This window comes from Danio rerio, chromosome 3, assembly GCF_049306965.1.
Source record: "Danio rerio strain Tuebingen ecotype United States chromosome 3, GRCz12tu, whole genome shotgun sequence".
Classification (NCBI taxonomy): Eukaryota; Metazoa; Chordata; class Actinopteri; order Cypriniformes; family Danionidae; genus Danio; species Danio rerio.
This window is the reverse complement of record NC_133178.1, coordinates 23,528,036-23,555,558: the sequence shown is the minus strand read 5'-3', so window position 1 is coordinate 23,555,558 and position 27,523 is coordinate 23,528,036. Positions and strand designations below refer to the sequence as shown.

The 27,523-nt window shown below is 35.6% G+C and overlaps 1 protein-coding gene across 2 annotated transcripts in view; it reads left to right on the top strand.

Moving 5' to 3' along the window:
- Window positions 1–24,183, top strand: part of LOC100535636 (protein shisa-9) — a 121,613-nt gene extending 97,430 nt beyond the window's left edge. Inside the window, exons 4-5 of one of the 2 annotated variants that reach the window (XM_009299406.5) lie at window positions 9,343–9,453; window positions 18,786–24,183. In XM_009299406.5, the coding sequence (XP_009297681.1) occupies window positions 9,343–9,453; window positions 18,786–19,246 (572 nt within the window). In that variant the 3' untranslated portion in view covers window positions 19,247–24,183. The remainder of the gene's footprint in view (window positions 1–9,342; window positions 9,454–18,785) is intronic. The other variant, XM_017354765.4, reaches the window with a different exon arrangement.
- Window positions 24,184–27,523: the final 3,340 nt, after the last annotated feature.

The window sequence follows — 27,523 nt, the reverse complement described above, 5'->3', positions numbered from 1 at the left end:
CATATTGTGAAAACAATACATTTCTGTAAGCACTGCATGAGTCCCGGTACATCAATTTTATACACTCTAAAAAATATGATGACAAAAATTCAAGACAACAAATATTTTTATGTTGCTTTAACTTATTTTAATAAGATAATCAGGTTTTAACTAAATTTGTGGAGTTATACAAAGTTGAGCATATTATTTTTTGTCAGTTTGATTTATGTAAGCTGAAATTAATAGAAGTTCATTTGACTCAATTAAACAATTTAAGCCAGCAAGAATTTTTTCAGTGTAGAAAATTTGATAAAGGGCAAACTATTAACCTTGCTTTGGTAAGCCTTTTCCTATTTTTTTAAGCTGTCTAAACCACAAAAAATAAACTGGTAACACTTTAGATTAGGTCACAATTTATATTAACTACTGGATTATTACCTGCCTAATAAATGTTCAATAAGGTATGATCTTATTCTATGTCCCTAATCCTACCCAAAACCTAACCCCAACATCTACCTTAACCTTACTAATCATTAATAAACAGCCAATTAGTACTTTATTAAGCCAGTAATGTTAGTTAATGGTTTGTTAATACAGTGGATTGTGACCTAAACTAAAGTGTTACCATAATTCTTAGTAACATCCGGCCAGAGCTGTACTCCTTCACTGTAAAAAAAATAATGTAAGCAAAATCTTGCTGTCTTAATTTTTTTTTTGTTAATTTGTAAATCAAATTAGCTTTTCTATATAGTCATCTCAATGAATACCAATTAAACTGACTTAAATATTAAGTTAAACTGTGCATAACTTAAAAAAAGGTTAACTTAAAAAAGTTGAAACCTGAATAAGCTATAATAACAAAAACATTAGTAGTCATGACTTTTTAACCTATAATTTTTTACAGTGTTTTAGCAACAACCTAAAAACACAGTGTAAACGATCCACCCTCTTTTAGAAAGCAGCAGCAGCTCATTTACATTTAAAGGGACACACAAAAACAGCATATTTCTGCTCACACCCAAATAGGTGCAGATTTGATCAATTGTGAGGTAACATATTATGACATACTATAGGGACACCAGAGATTTATACTATAAAAGAAAGAGAATGCAATAGAGAGGTTGGGGTGAGGGGCAGATACAGTGTGAGACACTGTGATGTCTGTTTCCATCAGAGTCTGATCTCCACGTCTGCGTGTAATAGAGTTTAGATTATTAGATTATTAGATTACAACTGCAGCCTGACCACAGAAGCATCGCTCAGAGCCTCGTGCTCCTAATGTCAATCCACCAGTGCAAGAGCTTGGAACAGCGCGGACTTCCAGGCATTGTGCGCTGGCAGAGGAATCCTCTCTTCAGGCAGAAAATTCACCCTTGCAGCTGATCTCTGAGCTGTATTCATATAGCCCTCTAAACAAATGCCCTGAATAAAAATATACATGGATTAGGAGGTAAAAGATGAACTGTGTTCAGGTCAAAGTTCAACAATGGGTTTTTGAGCAATGCAGGATTTCTTATATTTGTGTACAATCATCTTTTGTAAGCTGTTTGGACAGGACTGTATGTAGGTAGTGTGTCCACATTCATATTTAAGAGAAATAAAGATAAGCCTCTCTTTTTTTTATTTGCTGACGTTAAAATAGGATCCAAATCCCTCCAATTTTGAAGCCCACCGCAATGTGACATAGAACTGTGGTTTGCCTGCCCACTGTTTTGATTGACAGCTGCGTATTAATTACATGTCTCCATAGTAACATGTATAATCATATCAACAAAACAGGATGTGTGCAAAGCAACTGGTATTAAAGTTAAATGCGTGCGCTGTGTGTGTGTGTGTGTGTGTGTGTGTGTGTGTGTGTGTGTGTGTGTGTGTGTGTGTGTGTGTGTGTGTCTATGTGTGCGTGTGTGAACTTTGTAATGACATTGTGTTACATCATTGCCACTCCATAACAAATACATCAAATAATCATTGGTAAAGTTCTTACTGTAGTATTTCTCACAAACGTTACGTGAGACGTTACCTGCTTCCTTCATGTCTGTCACTGTGCTGTTTATCTGACGCAGCTGAGGCGGAGATTAAAGCACACTCTGACAGGCACGTGGAAACGGTTGGTGGGAAAAAAACTAGCATTAATAGGCATAGGCAAAAAACAGCTGCATTGTGTTCAGAGCAGGAAATTCCAATCTTCTGAAAGCTATATTAAATAATCTGATGGGTGTTGTGAGTTGAAACTTTACAGACACATTCTGGAGACACAAAATACTTATCTGAAATCTTGAAAAAGGGGTAAAATAGGTGACCTTTAAACTTTCTCTATTCAATAATATTACACTGGCTTGCATCTACACAGTTACTGAATACTGAATAAGCAGAACTTTTCACATGAAAAATAAATAAACAAAATAACAAATAAATAAATAAAGAACTTGATAAAATATGAAAACTTGTCACAGTTAAATACATTAAGGTTGACAAACTTAATTTAGGACAGTTTTCAGTAATAGATTCATTAAGTTATTTTAGATGTGACAAGTTTTAGTAATTTATTTAAGAAAACAAGATTAGAACAGTACATACAGTACAGTACAAATCATTTAATACAATAATTAAAATACTTTTAATACGGTACAAATAATTTCCTTCCCATGTTAATATAATAATTATACTTTTTTACAAGTATTGCTCACTATTAATAGCAAACAATACTTATACCTGCCATAAATAACTAAATTAATTTATTAATAAAAACTGTTCTAAATTAGGTTTGTCAAACTTACTGTGAATCATTCATTTGTAACAAGTCAAAGTAATTTGTTTAAGTAATCATTTTTACGGAGTATACTGTAAAAATTCTATGGTGAAAAGTCATGACAACATTGGTTTTTACGTTACTTGAACTCATTTTAACTTTCAACTTGTTTTTTAAGTTATGCAAACTTTAACTTGATGTTTGAAGTTTAATTGATGTTTGCTGAAATTACTTGTAAAGTTCAACATAAAACATGTATGTTACCTGAACTTATTTTAATAAGTTAATAAGCTTTCAATTTTATTTTTTTAAGTTATAATTTTTGGCAACACTTTAAAATAATGGTAAAAGATTAGTCATACTTAATGGTAAAATATTATTCATACTTAATGTAGTGTAATACATTTATGGATCATTATACTAAAGTGTTACCTTATTTTTTAACTTGACGTTTTAAGTTAAGTTGAAATCACTTGCAAATTTAAACATTAATGTTACTTGAACGTATTTCAATAAGTTAATAAGGTTTCCAGTCTATTTTTTAAGTTATACAATTTTTTTACTTGATGTTTTAAGTTTAATTAATGTAAGTTGAAATGGCATTTGACATTAAAAAAAATCAAGACAGAACAAATTTTTAAAGTGTACTTATTATATTTACATTGAAACGGTAGAGACAACTATTATATAGGAAATATCAATATGTAAAACTTGATTTGCATGCAAAACTGAGCAGCATCTGACCGGTCTCAATTACAAACTGAAATTCTTTATTAAGCCATTGAATTAAAGGGAATCAAATCTGGGCTGTTAATTAAAGAATCTCTCGACTTAATTGCGTGTTTTCCCAGACCCATTCTCCTTCACTGCATAACAAACAGAGAAACTAAAAAGAATTGATAAAACTCTGAGAAAAGCTGAGAAAAGATGCAGTTGTCACACATTTAATTGTTGGAGGTCTGACACTTCTATTCTGGAACGAGCCTCGGGAGAGAAACACCAGATCGAAGTGGGGCGTTAGAGATCTCTTTTATTATTTGTCTTTATTCTGAAGATAAAAAAAAAGAAAAAAAAAACAAAAAGAAAATGCGACTGCATCCAGTCAATGACATGATTCATTTCAAGTTGGAATTTATCTATTTAAATATATGTAAAATATACAGTATGAAAAGATACAGGACTGATATTTACAGATAAAAATGGAAATGGCTAACACAAGTTCAGTTTAACAATAAGCAGAGATTCTGAAGTCAAACATTGAAAGAATGGATAGAAATGGAAAGAAAGAAAAGTAAAGTGAAGGAACAGACAGAGATCTCATGTTGTGAACAAGATTGTATAAAGTTTGACTGGACTTTATACTGGACTATAGATCTAAATCAGCTGTGTCATTTGCATAAAACATGGTGTATATATTATTAAATTATATGCAGTTGTTTAGTAGTAGTGGTTACAATCCATATACTTTAGGTCTTGTGCTGAATGCTAATCAGTGAAGACATAAAGAGACGGCTTTTAGTATGTGATCCTATTCTCCTGAGACCCCGCCCATTGACTTGTGTCCTCTGTAGTGGACGTTGTGTTTTCAAGAGTTTTCTTTGAACTTTTTGAGCTACTCTGTCAAGTCCTGTTGTACTGTTCAGAGGACATCTTGGGCTTTCTAGTGATATGTCATTTGATTGGCTGGCATGCTAGGAACCACTTACACTGCATCCAAAATGGCCGACATACAAAAAAAGCACATTTTTTGGGAAGAAGAGAGGCATGAAAAAGTTTGCTTTTAAAATGTGTTTTTACTATTATTATTGCATATACATTTGTTTATTAAACTGTCAGAAACAATACATTTAGCTTTAAAAGCTGTTAACTTGTTTGTGTTTCAAAATATCATCCTTTTTTAAATGTCCACTATAGTGGACACCAGGAACATTAATGTAATTAATGACAGCATGTTGTAGAAGGCAGAACTGAAGCAGAGAGGATTCTTTATAAAATAGTTGAGGGAGACCCTGACTTAGAGTCTAACAATCAGACAATTAGAGAATTGGAGAAAATTAGAGAATGAAAATTAGTTTTAAATAGCTTTTATGTTAAATTTGTTTTGGATTAATACCACTTCATTTTTTGTTTTTAGTTCGGATCTCTTTCAGACTAAACTGTTTCAGGAATTTCGATACAAAAGGAAAAAATGGCTTTTGTTTTGTTTTTGTTACAATAATATTGGATTAATATCCCTTTACAGCCGTATCTTGTACAGTTATGGTGTCTGAGTGGCGGTCGTTTCGAACTAAAATGGCCCTGTGGTCCACTACAGCGGACATGCTGTAAAAATTTTAAATAAAAACAAAATGTAAAAACTTTAAATTGTAGAATTTCTTTTTAACCCAAATGGTTAAAAAAATGTTTTTTAAAAAATTCAATCAATCAATCAATCAATCAATCAATCAATCAATCAATCAATCAATCAGTCAGTCAGTCAGTCAGTCAATCAATCACTTTATATATGTCCAAATTCTAATACTGCGTCAAAAGTTTTGCAAAACTATTTTCTAATTAATTATCAATGCTTCATAATATTGAAATACATTCTTTACCCACCCCCACACACCAAAAAAGTCTATAATGTTGTGATTCATCTTATAAATGCCTTGTTTGATCCCTAATTTTGATGTTTTTAAAGAGATAGTTCACCCAAAACTCAAAATTCTGTCACTATTTACTCAAACTTTGTGTTCCCTACCAGTTTCAGATTGTTGTTCTGTTCACCACAAAGATAATTTGTAGAATGCTGAAAGCCTGTAAACATTAACATCCATAGTAGAAAAAAACAAATACGGAAGTCCAAGGTTACAGGTCAACATTCTTCAAAATATCTTCATTTGTGTTCAACAGAGGAGATATTTAAAAAAAAATCAGACAGCTTTGTGAATAAATGAATGTACAGTTTTGGGTGAACTATCCCTTTAATTATTATTTTTAAAATGATAAGCTGTGGAAAGTAAACAAACAAATATGAAAATGCATAAAAAATGATGTCTGACAGAACATTAAAAGCAGATCTGGAATAGAGGACTTGATGAGTTCAGCGAAATGGAAGCGGCCTTTTCATGACACCGCGTGTGTTTGCGCGTGCACTATTAACCCTTTAAAAAATGTGTGAGACAGCATCGATAAACACAATGTGTGCCTCATATGCGTATGAATAGGACATTATCTGTGACCTGTGTCCATTTGCAGATTTAATTGCCTGCATGTGAAGGTTTTTGTGTCTATGTGCTGTAACGATCCCTCCTGCCACAGTTACATACACGCATTAACCCTAACATGCATACGTTAAGTGCATATATACAGACACAAGAGCACAGTGATGTGACAGAATGGGGTCAGTGACCACACAGGCCAGCCCAAAGGGGAGGACACAGTATGTGTGTCCTAAATAACCTTTAGTGACCTCTGCACGGCATGTAGACAGCACTAACTTGCATATACCGCATGGCATGTATGCGTATTGGAAATGGATGCTAATTGCACACATGCGCAAACATAACCACAAGACAGAAACAACGTGCTCTGTATATCTCTGGTTTCTATTAAGTTGCAATGACCATATTATCTTTCAGATTCTGTCATACTTTACAGTAAGGTTTGATTAGTTAATGTGTTTGCTGTCATAAACTAATACTTGAGCAGCATTTATTAATCATACTGTAGTTCAACATTCACTAATGCTTTATTAAAATCCAAATCCATGCTAGCTAACATTAGATAATGCACTGTGACTTAACATGAACAAATACTGTAATAAGACAAATTAATACTCTGGTAACCTGTTATCAGAGACTCTAGTATTCTCATATCTTTAATAGTTTTAGATAAGCTTATTAATTAGCCGTCATTTTACTCACCATTTGAAACCGAAGATGTAAAAATTGCTTTGTCTCAGTAAAACTTTAGGAAAGATTAAGGGTTGAGGCTAAAACTAATGTTGTATATGTAACTAATATTCAGTTTCTTGCTTAGATTAACCATTTTGTCAACCGTGTGTCATCAAAAGCTGTGGGCGAAAGGCACAATTTTGTTTTGCATGTATGTTTTCCTTATTTATTTATTTTTAATCTCAAAGTGCCAGCAGCCATTGACTTGGATTTCATGAATCACTAAAGACCACACTTTTAGCTAAAAATCTTCTGAGACTACTTCTAGTTCTAGAAGAGAGAGAAAAAATGTCACCTATTTATAATTAATCTACATTATTTATTATTTTGCAGTGGCTTATTTTTTTTTAAATATGAGAATGAACTGTATAGTCAGGATATTTGTATTTCGATTTGAAAAAAAAATTAAGTGAGTGACTTTATTCTTCATCACTTGGTCTCAATTTTCTTGTCCAAGTGAATTTTTTCAGAGCTACATTACTTGTGAATTGTTTCAATACCTGCCAAGAATTTTATTTATACTTAAAAAAACATTACAGGTTGATGCATGTACATTAAACAAGCTTTTTGTTTAGATTTTTCAGTTAAAAACTCAACTCAAGTGGCGCAGTGGGTAGCACGATCGCCTCACAATAAAAAAAAAGTTGCTCCAGTTTCCACCACAGTCCAAAGACATGCGCTATAGGTGAATTGAATAAGCTAAATTGGCTGTAGTATACTGTATGTGTGTGAATGCAAGAGTGTATGGGTGTTTCCCAGTGTTGGGTTGCAGCTGGAAGGGCATCCGCTGCGAAAAAACATGAGCTGGATAAGTTGGCAGTTCATTCTGCTGTGGCGACCCTTGATTAATAAAGGGACTAAGCTAAAAAAAAGAAAATGAATAATAAAAATAAAATTAAACTCAAGTTGTATTCCAAAATCAAGATGGCATAAAATATTAAGACTTTATTTAATTTCCCCTTTACCCTGTAAAGCCTGACATACGAAACATAAGTCAATTTTTCTTGTATGGTGTGATATTGTAAAAATATGTATACCAAAACAACAGTTTGAGACAGTAATCCATGCTTTTATGACCACTCAGTTACATTACTGTAATGCACTGTACAGCATGTTGGGAGTAGCAGGTCAGCTATTGCCCATTTGCAAGTGGTGCAAAATGCTGCTGCATGCCTGTTAACTGGTACTTGCAAACTGTTATATATATATGGAATGCCATTCCAGCAACTTTAGAATACCTGAAATTCTCCTGGGAGGAAGATTTAGGTGTTAAAATCACAGATGAGAGATGAGCCTTAAACAGACTCTAAGATCATCCGTTTGTGCAAGGCATGGCCTCATACAATTTAAAATATACATTGGTCCAAACAAGTGTGTGGGTGTTTCCCAGTGTTGGGTTGTAGCTGAAAGGGTATCCGCTGAGTAAAACATGTGCTGGATAAGTTGGCGGATCATTCCACTAAGGCACCCCTGATTAAGCCGAAAAATCAGCCCCTGATTGACTAAGTCGAAAAAGAAAATGAATGAATGGATGGTCCAAAAAAAACTTAGTAACACATTTCCAGAAGTGGACCCTGCATGTAATCGGTGTGGTCTAGAACCGGCATCACTCGCTCATATTTTTTGGAGCTGCCCAAAATTATCATCTTGATGGAAAAAATACTTTTCTAATAATCTCAAAAATAGGTCAAAAGCCAATAGATCCAGATCCCCATATCTTAGTTCTGCATCACTGATTTCAAGAAACAGTACAGAACAAAATATAGTTTCTTTTGTCTGTCTACTAGCTCGAAGGCTAATATTATTAATCAAATGGAATGAGCGTTGAATGAAACATATGGAACTGGAGAAAATCAGAAAGAAGACAAATTTTATAAAATCTGGCAACCTTTCACGGATTATTTTCAAAACAAATGGTTAACAAGAAATTGTTAAATTGAAGAGTATTAGACTAATTTAAATAAAACAAAAGATTCCTGTTTTATTTATTCATTTATTAATATTATTGCATTTATTTTATTATTTGTTTCCTTTTTGTAGTTTTTTTGTAATTGTTTATTATTGTATTAATTTGTTATCACTATACTTCTGTATGGAGTGTTTGTATATTGCATGTTTTATTGTCAATTTGTTGTGTGAATATTTGTTGTAACAAATTTGTAAGTCGTTGTGTTAGAATGTCTAAAAACTCCACTTATGTCAATTGATCTTGTTTGAAGGAGTTTTTAGTGAAAAGTGGAAAAAAGACTAATTATAAACTTAAGAAGTCTCTTTTTTCAGTGTACATGCATAAAATATAACTGAGTGTAATTTGAATAAGACTGTAGTGTTATGTAAAAGCAGCCTACATTAACACAGCAAACACATTCATTTAAAGTGACTTCAAAATCCAAACACATGAATCAGCTGATGTGATCAGTGTAAATCCATGACCTTGCTGTCACCTGAGCTCCAGCTTTAAGATCTTCCTCTGTCTGCATGCATGTCCTTCATTCCCCTTGCTTAAATGAACGGCAGGGTTTCTCCTTTACTGTATAATCACATGCACTCATCTCTTTAAAAAATGTGCTGACTTCCCATTTACTAACGCACCCCTCCTTCTTGTGTCCCCTTCTCTCTTTTCTTCACTCTTTCATTCCTCCTTGTCCTCTTTTCTCCACGCTTTCTCTCCTCCTCTAGAGCACAATCACCTGAATAACGTCACGCTTCCTCCTTTGAGTCCCGCAATGACCCTTTCTCAGCCACACAACAACCTGGGCTTCAACAAATACTCCTCTCTGAAGACCATGGGTAAGACACACACACACGCACGCACGCACGCACGCACGCACGCACGCACGCACGCACGCACGCACGCACGCACGCACGCACGCACGCACACACACACACACACACACACACACACACACACACACACACACACACACACACACACACACACACACACACACACACACACACACACACACTAACCTCTTTCATCTTTCACACATACTGTATAGCTTTTCCTGGTAAATTACCATTAGATCACCATTTTGTGTTAATGTGTGAACAGGGTGTTTTATGCATATATACAGTGCTCAGCATAATTGAGTACAGCCCATTTTGAAAATGAATATTTTTCTCCATTTCTCTGTGAATATAGACAATTTATTTTAGTGCATTTAAACAAAACAGACCTATTAAACAGATATATTTATTAAAATAATATTTTAGTCAACAAACATATTTAGAAGTTGAAAGATAATACAATTAAATTCAAGCAAAATGTTGAAAAAATTACAACCTACTAAATTTCAAATTCTCTTGATTATTCCTTTTTTTAAAACTTGTATTTAATATTTTTTTTATAACATATAAATTTGGTTGTATTAGTTCTTGGACCATTATTGTAAGTTATTTTGTTAGATAAGCTCTAGATGTGGCTTCAGTACCGTCTAATCTAATGTATATGCACAACCATGATATTGTATCTTCCTATTAAAAAATCAATTTAAAATAGAGATTTGTGAGGGGTGCAATCATGTATGCTGAGCACTATATATATATACGATTGACAGAATTATTAGCCCTTCGGAATTATTATATACAGTACATAATATTTTAGATATTTTTTAAGATACTAGTACTCAGCTTAGTGACATTTAAAGGCTTAGCAAGGTTAATTAGGCAAGTTAGGGTAATTAGGCAAGTCATCATTAAAAAAATATATATGCTTAAGGGGGCTTCTAATATTGACCTTAAAATGATTTCTAAAAAATGTAAAAATATTTTTACTCTAGCCGTAATAAAGCAAGTAAGACTTTTTCCAGAAGAAAAAAAATATTATATATTAAAATGATTACATATAACACTGTACATATTTTGTATATGTTCATGTAAGAGTTTCTTTGTGGTTCAGACTTTGTATCTTGCCATTTGGATTTTCTCTTAGAGTTCTTAGATTACATCTTGTAATTTAGACTTGAAAATTATTTTGAAAAAAAGTTGAAACTATCCCGTGGTTGTAACCTTTTCTTTAGAATACTTTATTAGAGTTAACATATCATTTATGTTCTACATCAGGGGTTCTCAAACTTGGTCCTGGAGGGCCGGTGTTCAACTTGCATCAACACACCTGCAAGGATGCTTCTATAAAGCCTTATAAGAGCTTTATTAGCTAGCCCAGGTGTGTCTGATTGGTGTTGGAGCTAAAATCTGCAGGACACCGGACCTCCAGGACCAAGATTGATAACCCCTGGTCATCTCAATTCTAACTTGTTTTTCTTAATCCTGGTTTTATATGTGCATTGTTTCATTGAATTTTTCTAAAACAGTTTGTGAGATATCCACATAGTTCGCCCAATTACATTTTTTACTTTTTTTTTCTGTGCTCTGAACCGGCTTCTGAACAAAAATGCTTACTCTCATTTTACTGAAGAAATTGGTCCAGAATTTAATGTGTTTTCCAGTTACTGACATCACAGCGTTTACCAGTATAGTGTCCTACCAGTAAAAACCCCTGAAATGTATGTGAAAAACACATTTGTGCTTTTACCGTAAAAGTCCATCTGGTTGTTTTACAGTAATTTACCGGAACGACTGTGTGAAGTGGGCTAATATCCACACTAACAGCTTTCACATCTAGTAATGTACACCATAAACGCCACACACATGTTCATCAAGGTCACTTTACCCACAACCACTGATTACCATTGCAAATGTTTCCCAGTGTCATTGACTGCAGGGTAAACACACAACCTCACGCATATATGAACATGATAATCCCATATGCAAATATCACATCTCACATCAAGAAAAAAACTCACATGTTGTTAAAATCACAGCAACTTTACTGTCAGGTGAGTGATCTGGAAAGAGCGTGCATTACACACATAGAGATATGCTAATGGACTCAAACACAAGATAAGTAATGCAACCTTATCAATGTCAGTAAGGCTTGAAACAGAGCAGCAGATTCACCAAACAACCCGCTAACCTTCATTCTTATTGCGTTCCCCCCTGAGAGATGTGAAAATACATGCTCTCTGAGAAATGGAGGCTGATGGGAAATCGTTTGTAAAGTACTAATGAGTTCCATATGAAATGAAGGGAAAATATATGTCATATATGCTGAACGAATAACAGCCTGAAAACACAAAAACAGACTCAAGGACACTAAAGCTTGTTACAGGGATCGTTGTTATATTTGCTGTTAATTTACTCACCCTCAAATCATCCAATATGTAAGCGCTTTAAATGTTTTCTATCTGAAACCATGAGCCTCAGTTATTCATACTTGTACATACAACCAGTCAGCTCTTTCAGACTTGAGGTCCTTCAACGACGAATTCTTACTATTAACTAGTTTAGTGAATTATTATCCCACAATTATTAAATTGGCCTTTTACTTGTACATGTAAAGCAGATTTTCTGAATGATTTTGTTTTAATATCCCTAATTTTAATACCTTAACCCAACTACTACCTTAATATACAGTGTATATTTTAAAAACTGTTGACAGGCAGCAAATTGGGAGTTTGTTGAGCTTAAAGTCATAATTAATGCATTGCTAATAACGAGAATGGGGTATATGCACACAGACATCAGCAAGCCAGTCAGCCAGCCTCAGCGCTTCCAGTGAACTTTAAAAAAAAAATTATAAAATTGCTACGTTTAAGGTCAGATTCTTTAAAAATCAGGGATCTTCACTGCCTGTTAGATATACGATAGAGTGGGTCTCAGACCGGACAAGAAGTACTGCATTAAATGCACCATGTCCTTAAAATATGGCATTTTATTTTACCCGTATTTTCAATGGAGTTTATGTGCTCGCCTGCCGATCCTGACGACACTAGCGGTTAAATGGGGTTTCATCTTGTTTTACACTTGAACAACTAAATAAATTCTTAAGTTTATTCAATTGATTATATTTGAATTACATCACAACCTTGATGATGTAAAAGGAACCTTATGAAATATAAAATATTCACATTAAGCTTTCACCCGAAGTTTTTCATTTGCTGAAAAACACTAGCTGTGCATATAGCCAATTGTAGCTTAAAAAAAAGCGTGACCACAAACAAATACATGTGGCTCCTGATGATACATCCAATATTAGGAAGCAAAACAATTGGTCTGGTCAGATTGGATCTTAACTTTGCCTTCTTGTAAGTGTGGTTTGAGGGTGAAAAAGATGTAACATGCACAATTTGGCCCTTCTGGTGATCAAATTCAGGGCTTTTCAGCTCACAACACACACAATATATTTGATACACAACTCATAGAAAAAGCAGTTTGAAAAGGGGTAAAGGTGTACACATCTCCCATACAGAGACACAGGCAAAGTGTAAACACTTTTATTTCTGGTACAGTAAATGTACCAAACCAACTATTATTACACAATGTAGGCTGACATTTAATTGATATTATTTCTTTATATACTACTTCTACAATTGATTATTATTATTATTATTATTATTATTATTATTGTTGTTGTTGTTATTGTTATTATTATTATTATTATTATTATTATTATTATTATTATTATTATTACGGTTGTTGTTGTTGTTGTTGTTAATAATAATAATAATGATAATAATAATAATAATAATAATAATAATAATAATAATAATAATAATAATAATAATAATAATAATAATAATAATAACTATAATTATTTTTAACAACCATTATAAATGATAATAATAACAATAATAGTAATGATAGTAGTAGTAGTAGTAGTAGTAGTAGTAATAATAATAATAATAATAATAATAATAATAGTTGTGCTGATTTTAGTCTCAAGTAATCCTAATTTTATTAGCATACCTGGAATAACAACAACACCAATTATTATTATTATTATTATTATTATTATTATTATTATTATTATTTTAAACACTCATTATAAATGATAGTAATAACAATAATAATAATAATAATAACAACAACAATTATTATTAAATGTAACAATCAGTATAAATGATAATAATAATTAATAATAATAATAGTGATGATAGCAGTAGTAGTAGTAATAATAATAATAACAATAATAATAATAATTATTATTATTATTAATTTGCATGACTTGTTAATAACAATAGCAATAATAATAATAATAATAATAATAATAATAATAATTATTATTATTATTATTATTATTATAATCTTATAATTCTATTTAATTTAAATTCTATATCTATATAATTTCTTAATTTCTATATTGTGTTGTGCATATTCTTGACAGTTATTATAAGATTCACACATATGATTTCCTTTCTTTACACCTGTAGTTACAGTATAGTGGAATCTCACTAATATAAAAAGAATTGTGGACTAAGTATGAAAATCAGGATCAACAAAGAGACAAGAGAGGATCAAACGCACAAAGTCTGAAATGGATTTATTTTCTCTCCGTCAGAAGAAGTGTAGATTTAGATTATTGTGTCTGTTGGATGGCTGCGTTTGGATCAGCTCTGACTATGCTTGGCAACGAGAGAGTTCAGCAGGGCAAGCGGAGGCAAAGACGAGAGAATGACGGAGGAACATGCGCACAGAGACACCCGGAGTGAATAGATGCTTAAGAAAACTTCCCTGTACAGTCTTCATTTAAGAATAACGGTCATACAGAAAAGACAGATATAGACGAAGACAACAGATAAAGGCAAACTACAGCAAAAGAAAAAGTCGTGAAGAAGGAAAGAAAAAACAGAGAGGAACAGAGAAGCTGTGAGAACATTTACCGTCTGTTCATTAGTTTGATACATATGTTCACTCTATGAGCACTTCCTGTGTGTGACATCATCGGCCAATTATGTCACACTCTCTCGTGTTGCAGAGCCTGAATGACCCTCAGGACTAAACACACACACACACACACACATGCATACACAATGAGGAGTTTCCATTGATTGATTCATTCATAGCTAATGAACTTATGAGCTAATGATGTGTTCAATATCCTAAGCCTCTCATAAAACAAAAACAAAAAGTATATATTACATAACATACAGAAAGATGGTCACACTTTACAATAAGGTTCATTAGTTAATGTTAATTACTGCATTTACTAACATGAACAAACAATGAACAATACATTCACTACTGTATTTGTTCATGTTAGTTAACGTTAGTTAATGAAAGTACAGTAGTTCATTGTTAGTTCATGTTAACTCATGGTGCATTAACTAATGTTAACAAGCATGGACTTGCATGTTAATAATGCATTAGTAAATGTTCAATTATGATTAATTAATGCTGTACATGTGTTATTCATGATTAGTTCATGTTAGTAAATGCAATAACTAATGAACCTTATTGTAAAGTGTTACCAGAAAGATTTATTAAAACAGTATTTAAAGTGTTTAGATTAGGGGTCACCAATCTCTGTCCTGGAGGGTCAGTGTCCCTGCAAGGTTTAGCACCAACTTGCCTCAACAAACCTGCCTGGATGTTTCAGGTATACCTAGTAAGACCTTAGTTAGGTTGTTCAGGTGTGTTTGATTAGGGTTGGACCTAAAATCTGCAGGAGACCGGCCCTTCAGGAACAAGTTTGATGAGCCCTGGTTTAGATGTTTAGTGTTAAGTGTTTAGATGACCATAAAGATGTTTTTATTATAGGGTTCCAAAAATGAAGATAAAACCAAACTCATCTACATAATAATGGGTAATACTACTCTTAGAAGATACAAAAGCTGCCACTGTGGTTTTATTCTTTTCATAAGGTGCACATTTCTACCTAATGGGTCTACAAATGTGCATATTAGTAGCTTAAAAAGTACAAAAATGTTCCTCATGGTACAACAAAACACCAAAATTGCTTTTTAAGTACCGATGTGGACACAAATGTGTATCCTTTATGGAGGTACAACGACAGTATAACAGCTTTTGTGTTTAGTATATACTGTTCATAATATATACAGTCTTACAAACCAGAATTGAAACATTAATAGGTCTGTAACTGATTTAATTCATTTGACTGAATTAAATAACTGTGAAGTGTGATATTGCATTTATACAACAGTTCGACAGCAAATGTATAAAAAAAAAAAACCAAACACGAAGAGTCTCAAAATCCTTTTGTATGAGGAACTACTTTCTTCCGCCATTTATTCACATCTACAGCCGACATCAGAACAGCAGAAACCATTGACAGTTCACAAACGTCACTTTAGGGCTAGCATTTGAATGATTCTCTAGAGTAATGTCTAAAGTGATGACAAGACAGGTAATTTTTGCTCACATTTTACGGATGAACGGCATGAAATGCCATCAGTTTACAGAGATATCCCCCAGTATTTCCCTGTTGCAATCGAGATATCACAATAATATAATAACTTAATATATAACTTTGACTTTTTATTCAGGTTGTGGTCTCATTTTATCAATAACACCGTAAGCTGTGGCACCGACTTGCTTTTTACTACAAAGACGCCGTTTTGCGCGTGACATAGTAAACAATGTAAACAACAGATCTCCGGCAGAAATGGTGTCCTAAACAAACGAATAACAATCCATAATTCAACACTATTGTGCCGATGGACTAAATGTGTTTGATGGGATGTTGATCTGTGGACTCTAACCTTTCAAAATAAACCAATATGTACAGCAATGAATGCATGTGTGTCTTGTTATTACGGTGATATTCACTCCATATCTAATAAGCGTTTTCTGTACAACTTAGACAAATTTAGCAAATACATTCTTTATAAGATTTCCATTAAAAACAACTAGCTACAATGGCTGCTTGAGGGTCGTAGCTTTATACTGATGTATAGTTCATTAAGATTGCTTGTGTTCTTTTGATGTAATCTATAAGAAAACACTGAAATATTAAGAAACAGCAACCCAGTGCATCCACGTCCTGATGCTGGCTGCACCGAAAAAGCCAAAGCAAACAGAACCAGTTTCTGTGGTACAAAAATTCGAAATACAAACAAGAGATCGACTTGGAATGTCACTAACCTGATTTATAATGATTTGTTCAGCTGTAGTTTGAAACTTACATTGAGAAAACGCTGAATTTTTCTCCTTTTAAAGACTTATTATGTATTCTCTGTTGCCATCTTGTGGCAGAACGTCACTTACATTGGTCTGCTCAGACAGGATAATGGTGGCCGATGCATTGAATCTCCAAAATTATTAATGTTTTGAAAGAGGCACTATCCTTATAAATAAACTGCATAGTTGCAATGTAAACAACAACATTCTTGACTAAAAAAGCCTCAAAAGTACATTATATTGTCCAACAGCAGCAATATTTGTCAAACTGTAGAGTGTCCTCTTTTTATTATGTCAGTTTTTCCTTCTTTGTTTTTATTTATTATCAAAGAAATCGAAATAAAAAACTATATTGTGATTAATAATTACTATTAATTAAACTGTTTGAAATTGTTGACAAGTGTTTCTATAATGAAAGCATTACCCTCTAAATTGTAGTCAAATGGAATAATTAGCCAAGTGAAGCTTCACACCGCTAATTCAAAGTGTGTGTTTGCAGTTGTGTTTACTAAATCTGTTCTTCTCTTGCTCATTATTAGCGTCCTTCTCTTTAAACACACTCACTAATAAATTCATGCTAACTGAATATATACTGTACACTGCCCAAATTTTACCTGTTCACTGAAAGTTAGCCAGTTTCTTTCACTTTCATGTTCACTCCTGAACTTAAAAAACACAAATGTGCTAATAGATGTACACACTTAAAACAATAATGAGCTAATCTGCATGTCTAACCACATTAACAAACTACTGCTTGATTTACTGTCGACGAGAACAAATTAACATCCTCATTTGGCTGAATATTTCAGAATTTGTCACTTCTTCAAACACTTCAGATGCGTAGTGCTGAGACAACATGGTATTAGCTCTCAGCAGCAAACAACATCCCTAAAACCCCTTCAGGTTTAATTTTGACCTTCTAAGCTGATTGTAATACTAGCCGACATTTGCGCGCACACACAACCACAAACAGTGAGCTCATCCATACTGATACGGTCAAAACAATCATAACAGTAGCGGCTAATGCCAACTTCACAGATTTACTTTAATGGCTGCAGTATTTTGGCAGAAACAATGGTTCCCATCAGGCCAGGAGAGCACACGTACACAAACCATGCTACATGCTTGTGTGCCTTGTCAGCAGCATCTACAGTATATGCTTCAGCTGCAACTCAATCGATAGAAGGAAGAAGGAACTGTAAAGGAAGTCAGAAAGGAAAACAAGAAAAAGGAGACCGAAATGACAAAACAGTAAGGCAAGGTTGTTTATTTCTGAGGGCAGTGAAGCGAGCGGCCCTGTCTATAGCTTGCAGCGCTCAATGTAGATGGGCTAATTTGACGAGACAGGCTAAAAGGCTAACTCTCCGCTGTCAACTTTTGCTAACATGCTAACCCACATCATGTTCTTATCCTTATTTCTTATCCCTAAAATCTATGTCTATTACACAATTGGCTAACTTTTATCAAGCTGGTGCAAGTATTACCAATTATAATATCACACACAATTATTAAAATAAACACTTGTTTGTTTTTGTAATGAGACCAGAGTAATCATTAACTGGTTCCACAAAGCAAGTATAAAATATTTCATGATAGATTTTCATAATCTATGTATTACTGTACATTTTAAAAACTTCTGCAAACGTAGATGGCAGGTTGTCTTTGTGCCTCAAAATGTCAATATATTACCTTTTTACCAGACCAAACCATTCCATTATCTGCTTTGAACTATGTGCACCTCGTCTCTGAATTTTTTTTTTCATTGATCTGTTCAAACAGCCTCAGGACATATACAATTTATATTTCATCATGCCCATGATGTGTACAGCCAAAGCTCCCTCAAGTGAATGTATGTGCATGCAATCTGTGTGTGGCGTGAAGTAAATGTGCCACTGGCATCCTCACATCACACTTGATGACCTTCTGCTCCACGTGTTTTACTAATTAGATCCTCTGAACACTAAATATAGCATTTGTATAGTGTGACACATGTATTAGGTTTGTACACCCCATACTGTAGGCTATGCTAGTGTGAATAATGACCTTATTAAACAAAACACTTGAATATTTTTCACATTGTTGTTGTATTTTAGCCTCAATGACTCTAATTGTTTGTTTATCCATTCCCTTTGTCACTGCAGATACTACAGCCAGGGATTACTACCCCAAGAGCTACCCCATGATGGATTACGCACACCGCCAGTCCTCGTCTGCAACCTTCCAGCCAATCGTTTTCCACCCAAAAGATAAGCCCTTCCTTCCTCCTCCAGATATCCATACTCCTTTGGCTATCACCATTACATCTGCTCAAGTCCCCAAGCCCAAGATCTCCAAGACCAACACTCACCCACTCACCTCAAGCTCGGCCTTCAAGGCCTGGGACCCCAACAAGAGCCATGTCCAACATCAAGTCCCTCTCATGGCGCAGCCACCGCTGTCCCAGCCTAACAGTCGGCGTCAGGCCTTCTCCAACAAGCGGCAGTTTAGCATCGAGACTCTGCCAGAACTGTTCACGCAGCCTCTGGGGTATGGGCAGTCTCCACATCTCCACCTGAAACACAAGGGACTGCCCACAAACAGCAAAACAGAGGTGACAGTCTGAGGGGAAGCCTGGGAAGGACAAAAACACAAGAAAGCATGATTTCGATTAGACATTGCAACTGGATGTTGAAGCTTCTACACATGCAATTATATTTATAGTATGTTTCCTACTTTTATTTAGTTTGGATTAGATTTATAATTACCAGAGTAACGAAGGGGAAAGCACTGCATGGTCTTGTTTCCAATTCTTGATGGGCCTTGAATCCCCGGTGATCGTACTTTCCCCTAAAAATCTGGCCTGTTGTACTCCTGGCATTCAAATGTCTTTTGTGGTTGGGACCCATGTGTCCAATAGCAAAGGGCAGGAGCCTGGCACCTCAGGAGTCTTCACACCCTTCTGGACAAGGCCATTGTGCTGTCAACTTCCATCAGCCAAGAGCTGCCACAGAGCGAGATATTATTCCGACAATTCTAGACCACTGAGGACAAAGTACAGCAAGGAAACATAAGGAAGAGGACAGTGAGAAATCCAGGTGTCCCGTGAGAGAAGAATAAGACATTCGTGATGTACAGGTTCTTGTTATTTCTGCCAACGAATAAGGGTCTAGGTAAAGTTGGTTTGTGCTCCAAAACTTGTCCAGGGAGCAAACCACCAACATCAAATCTATTCTGGCTGCTTCTATTTCAAACTCTAGTTCGAGACAAGCCACAGGTAAAGACAAGGTCAATGAGCAAGTCTCTATTACTGACAGACCTCAAGAGAGACATTTCAGGGGACAAAAGTCGCCCGCAGGTGCCATAGTGACGGAGGAGCACACATCTAGGAGAACAAGTCCTGCAATGTCATAAGTAGCACTGCCAAAGCAACTTTGCTAAACTGGCCTATGTGTATTTTTTGCAATATCTGTCAAACAGCCTGCTTCTTTTGAATACTTCTGAATGTAAATAACTATCCTTTTGGTCGAAGCAAGAACCTATTAATCCAATGGTTTGATGGCCAAGTCTAGCATGTAGCAGCAAAACCCTATTGTAGCATCCTGATGCACACAACATGGAAAATCACTAAATGTGGTTGTGGGCATTGGTTTAAGACTAAAAGAGTTCAGGTGTTTCTGGACCTGAAGAGGAAAATACCAAGGAAAATGGTAGCAATACTAGGCCTATCTGTCCTCTCTTGCCTTGGGGCAAATGACTGATGGACACAGCTGTCAACCTCACTCCCTCTCTGCCGCTCCAAGCTGTTCCCAGCCAGGCGTTTGGCTGCCACACTGCCACCAAACAGCAGGGGGCGCTGTAATTGATGACAGCACACTTTGAATACAGCAGATCAAAAAGTTCTTGTCTTCTCATCTACAATGAACATGTTGTTTTGCTCATAAGACAGAGGCTACACCACATAACAAAATGTGGATATTTTTATGCACTATGACGTGACCTCTTATACCTTTATGTGACAACAAAACATCTGTGTACAGAGCAAACAGCTGTGTCTAAAAAGTAGCACACTTTATTTGAACAGCCTTGTGCAATTTTACGGGCCGATGACATCTAATGTACAAGCCACCTAGGGACTATTAAAGAGTGTGAAATGTTCAGAGTTCAACGGAACTGCTGCTCAGGGCTGCTTGCTAATAAAAAAGCAGTTCTGTGAGAGGCAGAGAAGGATTACTGAACTCAGAAAGAGGCGGAACTGCTCTCATAACAGTACAAAGCGTCCTTTTCTGAGCACTAACTTGCATTATAGTCACTGCAGTACACGTTACAGCAGTTGGGCCTGTAATGAACTATAAAGAAAGGATGAGAAAAGAACAAAGGAAGTGTCTTGCTCTCTCTCTATCCTCACACCAGCTTCATTTTGGAGGTAATTTGTACTTCTGGACTAACTCCAGGGACAACGGCTCCAAAAATATGACAACAAATACAGTTACAGCATGTTCCTAGATGGCTATTTTCAACCATCAAACTGATGCGAGGATGTATCAACATGCTCTCATGGGTCAGCTTCGAGTCAAACTATCCTGAGCAACAGTGATGCTTCTTTCTATCTCGGTAGCAATGCCCCCAGGGTGTCATTGGGTTTCAGGGGCAAACCCGGGAGGACAGGCGCAGCTGTCAGACTCTCCTGGCAGGGAGATGTCAAGCGATGCCAAGGTGAGCCAGCAACACAGTCCTCTGCCTGAAATGGAGCCACTTTGTCGGCCAGGAGGTCATACAGTAGAGTCTCTCTTTGAGGAATGCTAGAAAAGAGCGAGTAGAGAAGTTCTAATTGTTGTTAAAACCACATCGGCAAGGATGGATCAAATTTCCACCGAATCACATGGAATAAACTTTGTAGAAAACATATTTTGAGCACTGGATTGGTAAGTTAATTACATCACTGCACAGGTTAAAGATAAAAAAGTGTAATCAAATGAGATTGAGTGCATTCACACATACAAACAAACAAACAAAAGGTTTAAATATCTGCTTCCGAGATCCTTCGGTGTGAAGACTATTTGTTGGTTATTATAAACCACCCGAATAAGCTGAATGACTGTTGTTGCAGATTTCTTCTGTTCTACCTGTGATGTGAATGCCACCGGGTAGCATTTTATCTTTAGCAATACATAATGTATTTTTACTGTTTATGTACCATTTGTCTCTTTTGTACGGTAAGCGTAACTGGAATCAGAGTCGAGCCTGCCGCAGTTGACAACCATTTGACAAAGATGAAGTGCTTCCGAATTTTAACGCCCTCCCTTACTAACTTAAAAGATGTCTTGCCATATTTGAAGCTTGCGCTATATGTAAAAAGCATTCGCTTTATTTAATAATTTTTGAAAGATGTATTATAACCAATGCTTGAATGACATGTTAGTTGCCAGTCCAGAAACATGTAATAAGTATATTGGAGAATCACTTTGTTCCCATTTGTTTGGTGGCTCCATTCGTCTGGTGGTACGTTTGATTGGTCTAATCTTATGCACTATTCTAAGCTGTACCTTTTGTGTATGTATAATTAGGAGGAATTTTTACTAAGGGCTTTTAAAGAGGTCTATGCTCTTAACAGAAGTTTTTGCCCCATGTTGAATATGGAAATTGTTAGTGTTTTCGAACGCAATGACAGGGAGTAGACTTGCTTGTGTCGGAGTGGAGTTTTCAAGGGTTCACATTTCAGCAATGCTCAGCGCTTTGGTGAAAAAAATGTTGTACAACAACACACTCTTGTGTTGTGTATTACAGGGTATGCTTACATGACACTTTCAAGTGCAAAAGTTGTGTTTTTGGCAGAAAACGTAAGCTCTCTTGTCCATATACAACTATAAAAATGTAATTTTGTGAAAATAGTGACATAATTTGCTTATGTTTTACATGTCCAGTCATGTACGCGTCTAACTACCAAAAATATAACAGTGGTCATACACTACCTAACAAAAGGCTTGTCATTGGTCCCAGTTGTAAGCATCAAATAATAACTTGACTTCTAGTTAGTCATTGAGGTAGATTTTTCAGATGAATCAACTGTTGAACTGCATCACAACTACTACAGAAGACCTATTAGAACCCACATAGTCCCAAGATTCTCACAGACATCAGCCAAGATTGGTGAAGGAAAAGTCATGATTTGGGGTTTTATTAAATATGAGGCATGTAAGAGATCTGCAGAGTGGATGGCAACATCAACAGCCTGAGGTATCAAGACATTTGTGCAGACATTACAAACCACAGAATAGGGTAAATTCTTCAGCAGGATAGCGCTCCTGATACTTCAGTCTCCACATCAAAGTTCCTAAAAAACAAAGAAGGTCAAGGTGCTCCAGGATCGGCCAGCCCAGTCACCAGACATGAACATTATTGAGCTTGTCAGGGGTAAGATGAAGGAAGAGGCATTAATGATGAATACAAATTATATCGATAATCTCTGAGAGTCCTGCAAGAACGTTTTCTTTGCCCTTTTAGATGACTTTATTAATAAATTAGTCTAGTTATTAGTTAATCTTGAGGCATTTCAGATAAGCCACTAGAAGTCAAGCTATTATTTGTTGCTCCTAAAACTTGGATAGGAGACTTTTGTCTGGTATAGTATAACAGTTTTAAGACACTATGTAAACATGGATCATTGTTTAAAAAACACAAAAAGAAAATTGTCTGACTTTAGAATACAAATGTCATGTAAACGTACCCTCAAAATCCATTTCAAAGCAAAAAAACATGTTTCCTGCTTGAGAAAATAGGACTAAACCCTGAAAAGTTATGCAAAATGTGTTGAGAACAAATGAGAGCTCATTATTAGAGCGACAAATAAACAACTGCTCTTAGACTGAACTTACCAGCATTAAAGGAAATCCAAGCCAGCTACAGCACTGCAGGTTGATCCTAATTAAAAGTCACTCATTACATCGTTGATCAAGAGAACGACAGGAAGACTAATTAGGCTTTTCGGTTTCTATGTTTTTGTTTGTTTTACCAAAACATTAGCACTAAGAAAAATCTCCTGTCACATTTCTTGTTTTACATGTTTACTGATTAGCTATGTACCCACCTGTCTATTCATCAATCAGGGTTGAAAAGTTGAACATATAAATATAGTGTAAAATTGTATGTATATGATGTGAATATAAAGCAACATTAGTTCACAGCCTTTCACAAACACACACACATTAGAGCTGAGGATTTGACATTGTAAATGCAGTGTTTTGTGTGTGTGTGCATCTTCCCCAAAGGCTTCTCTAGGTGCAGCCAGCTCACGTTACACCATGTCCTAACTAGCTGTGACAAAGTAATTTATTTTTGCAAAATGCCATGCAAACACAGCAACAATGACAGCCTGGTTTTGGAAGTATTATTTCCCAGTGGTATTTCAAAAGAGCACTGAATCAAACAAACGCTTCTGACTTCTGAGATAAATCTTTCTATCAGCAAGCAAGAAAGTTTCTATCATTTACATGACAACAGCATTTTGGGTGAATAACAACTATAAAATCTTTGAATTTCATAAAGTTTCAAAGTGCAAGATTTTAAAAATCACATCTTTATCGTCTATGTGTAAACAACAAAAATGTGAATGTGCAATGCCAATTGCATCACTTGCATTAATTTCTCAATTGATTAACTTGCCCAACAACCTAATAAACAAAACAACAATGGCCGACTAAAACAGAGGACATCTCATAGATGTAGCCTAGGTGCAGTTGAGCTGCAATGCTTTTTAATGCCCACACCTAACACCAACCCTCAGAGTGATGTCACTAGCTCCATCGAGTGCATTGTGTCTGACATTGCAAGTCTGAGATATGCAGTCTCATCTTGCAAATCCAAGTGTGCATCCAGATACAATTGGACTAAAGCAACATTATGAAGCTGCAGGCCCAGAGACCCAAGTGCACGCTTAGACCTGCATGGTCAGACAAGCAGTTTCAGACCGATCCTTATGGTTAGGGTTACTGTCACATGTCCAATGTTGCTACTTGCTAGAAAGTGCCAAGATGTCCTCGCTGCAATTTGGAGTCCAATACATAGTGGACATTGATTGCCTATTACTTAGCAAAAATGGGCCCAGTACATCAAGCTGCTGGCTGCAGCGAGGACCGTCCCGAAAATGCTGGTCGGAGCGTGCAGTTGAGTCTCTGGACATGCCTCTTCACCTGACCCAACAGCAGGTGGCACTGAGAAAACGATAGTTTTGAAAGTGCTGGTGTGAGTGCGCAGGTTTGAGCATGCAGTTGGGTCTCCGGGCCTGCAACTTCACCCTACTCATTGCCACCTACTAGCTGCAGGCCCGGAGACTCAACTGCACGCTTAGACAGGCACTTCCAGACCTATCATTATGGTTAGGGATAGGATCACGTGTCCGATGTCGCTACTTGCTAGAAAAGAGCCAAGATGTCTTTGCTGCAGTCTGTTGACGTACTGGACCAGGTTCAATACGTAGTGGACATTGTACCGCTCACTAAGGTAACACCCATGCTGCGTCCCAATTCGCATACTTAAACTACACCCTAAAATGATGTACTTTTTTGTGAAGAAAAAGTTTATACTTTTGAGTGTGCAACGGAAGAGTTTGCCAGCTTTAGGACATACTACTTCCTCTTTAACAGATCGTTTTGTTGCTTAGTTACTTGACGGTTGGTCTCGCGCGTCCATCATGTTTGTAGTTTATTTACACTTTTCACACGCATTTGTAGTTCTAATCGCATTCACGTCCAACGTGCAATGTATTTGTGGGCAATATTAGCAGTTAGAGTATGGACGCTTCTACACTTAAATTATTTACCGGAAATAGCAAACCATCCGGGAACCTCTGGCATACTCTTTGCAACATACTATAGTTTGGGACATACTAGTTTTAGTTTCAAATACTATTTAGGATGCATAGTATGCGGATTGGGATGCAGCACCATACTACTGTGACTGTTTGGTTTAGAGTAGGGGGAGGTGTAGTCGGTCATCCATTACGTAGTAGACCTGGTCCAGAACATCATCAAGTTGCGGGCAGTTGGGTCTCTGGGCCTGCAGCTTCACCCTACTTGACTAAAGGGACATTTGTGCACAGACACCGCCCTCTGAAGGGCACGTTAGAGTGAAAACAATCAAACAAACGCCATGTTTAAATGTCATCCCAACCCAAAGTGCTGATAACTGACCACTTTGCACAATAAAGGGTACAAGTGATGGACAGTTTGGGTCCTCATGATTCTTTAGGATTAGGACTTTAGAACACATTAGGGCATAGTTGCGAGCACTTCTAAATGTAATGCGCTCAGTATTTCTACAGTATACAGAGTGATGTTACCACCTACCGCCCTGGCATGTTTAAATGTAGTTACTTTTGCAGATCTGGATGAAAGGTGATTATTTAAACAACACTGTTGGTTCTTAGCAAAATATATATATTTTTAAATAAAAACATTTGTCAGCTTTGCACAGCTGTACAATAAAACTTTAGTGCAACTCCTTATGGTACGTTCAACATTTAATCTCAATAGCAGAACACCTAAACTCTGTATAAATGCCATATAAACCCAAAATTTGAAAGAACAGTTGTAATGAAAACAACTAAATATTGACTAAAATCAATTTCAGAACAATTTTTGAATGATAAATATACTGACACCTAATCAGAATCAGAAAAAGCATTTAGAATATTTCTATTTTATATAAAGTCTAAAGGAATCATCAAGTTGAGTCATTCATTATTAAATAAGTCATTATTAGCAGTGCTATCAGAGTTCAGCGGGAATATTACTTCCAGGATTTTTTACCAGTAAAATTTCAGTGTGGGCGTGGCTACTAAACACAATGTTATATAACAGAAGTCATGCCTGGTTAGGACACAGTGTTGCGGCACATTTACTGGCTTAGATAAATAGCCCAGTGTCCTCTTTTTCTACCTTTTCCTCACAGCTCTGTCATCAGCCTTCACTCTCTCTCTCTTTCGCTCATCCTGGCTTTTTCCTCTGGCTCCTCAAGGCTCAGTGGAAGTTCACACTGACTGTGATTAAACAGTTGGAGGTCAGAGAGTCTACACGTCTGCATGCTTAATGGCAGTCACTACATTACATGCTAGTTTATTTGCATAAAACTGAACTTGCCTTGACTTTTTTTACATCAGCAGCTGCTGCAAATTTGTCAATTTATGATAAAAATGGCAAATCACTGTCAGTGTGAACGTCCCGATACTTTCACTGTCAATGATGTAAAGATACACACAGGGCCTGTAGGCAAGAGTGGAAGAACAACTTTAGAATGGGTACTGTTAAAAAATATAAATAATAGAAGGAAACAAAAAATCAGCATTTACAATTGATATGTTTGGGGTTATCTTAAATAATTCACAATATTTGATCTAATAAATGCAACATGAAATCTAAATCATAAACTGCAAAACATGCAATGACAAAGACAACAAATATTTCATGTTATTTTAACTTTAGTCTTCAACTAAACGTTTTGAGTTATCCAAAATTGAACATAATAATTTTAAGTTGAGACGACTAGAAAAGTTACTTTGATTCAACTAAAAAAAATAAGGCAGCAGGGTTTTTTTTCAGTTAAAAAAACTGAAATTCTTTACATTTTCAGATCAAATTTTAACATTGAAGACTTGATTGTTAGTGTATGTTGAAAACAACACAACAAACCAACCTATTCAATCATAATCATCCTCAGTTTTCTGAAAATGTAAGACTGTAGGACATCATATGCAGAGACTGAAATCAAAATGCTAAAATATGAAGTGCGCAGATTGAACATGTCGGAGTCAAATTCATCTTCACTGGTGGTTATAATACAGGCATGTCATATTGGCTGATGAGACATTGCTTCATGAGGATAAATGACCAATTACACCACATTTTAC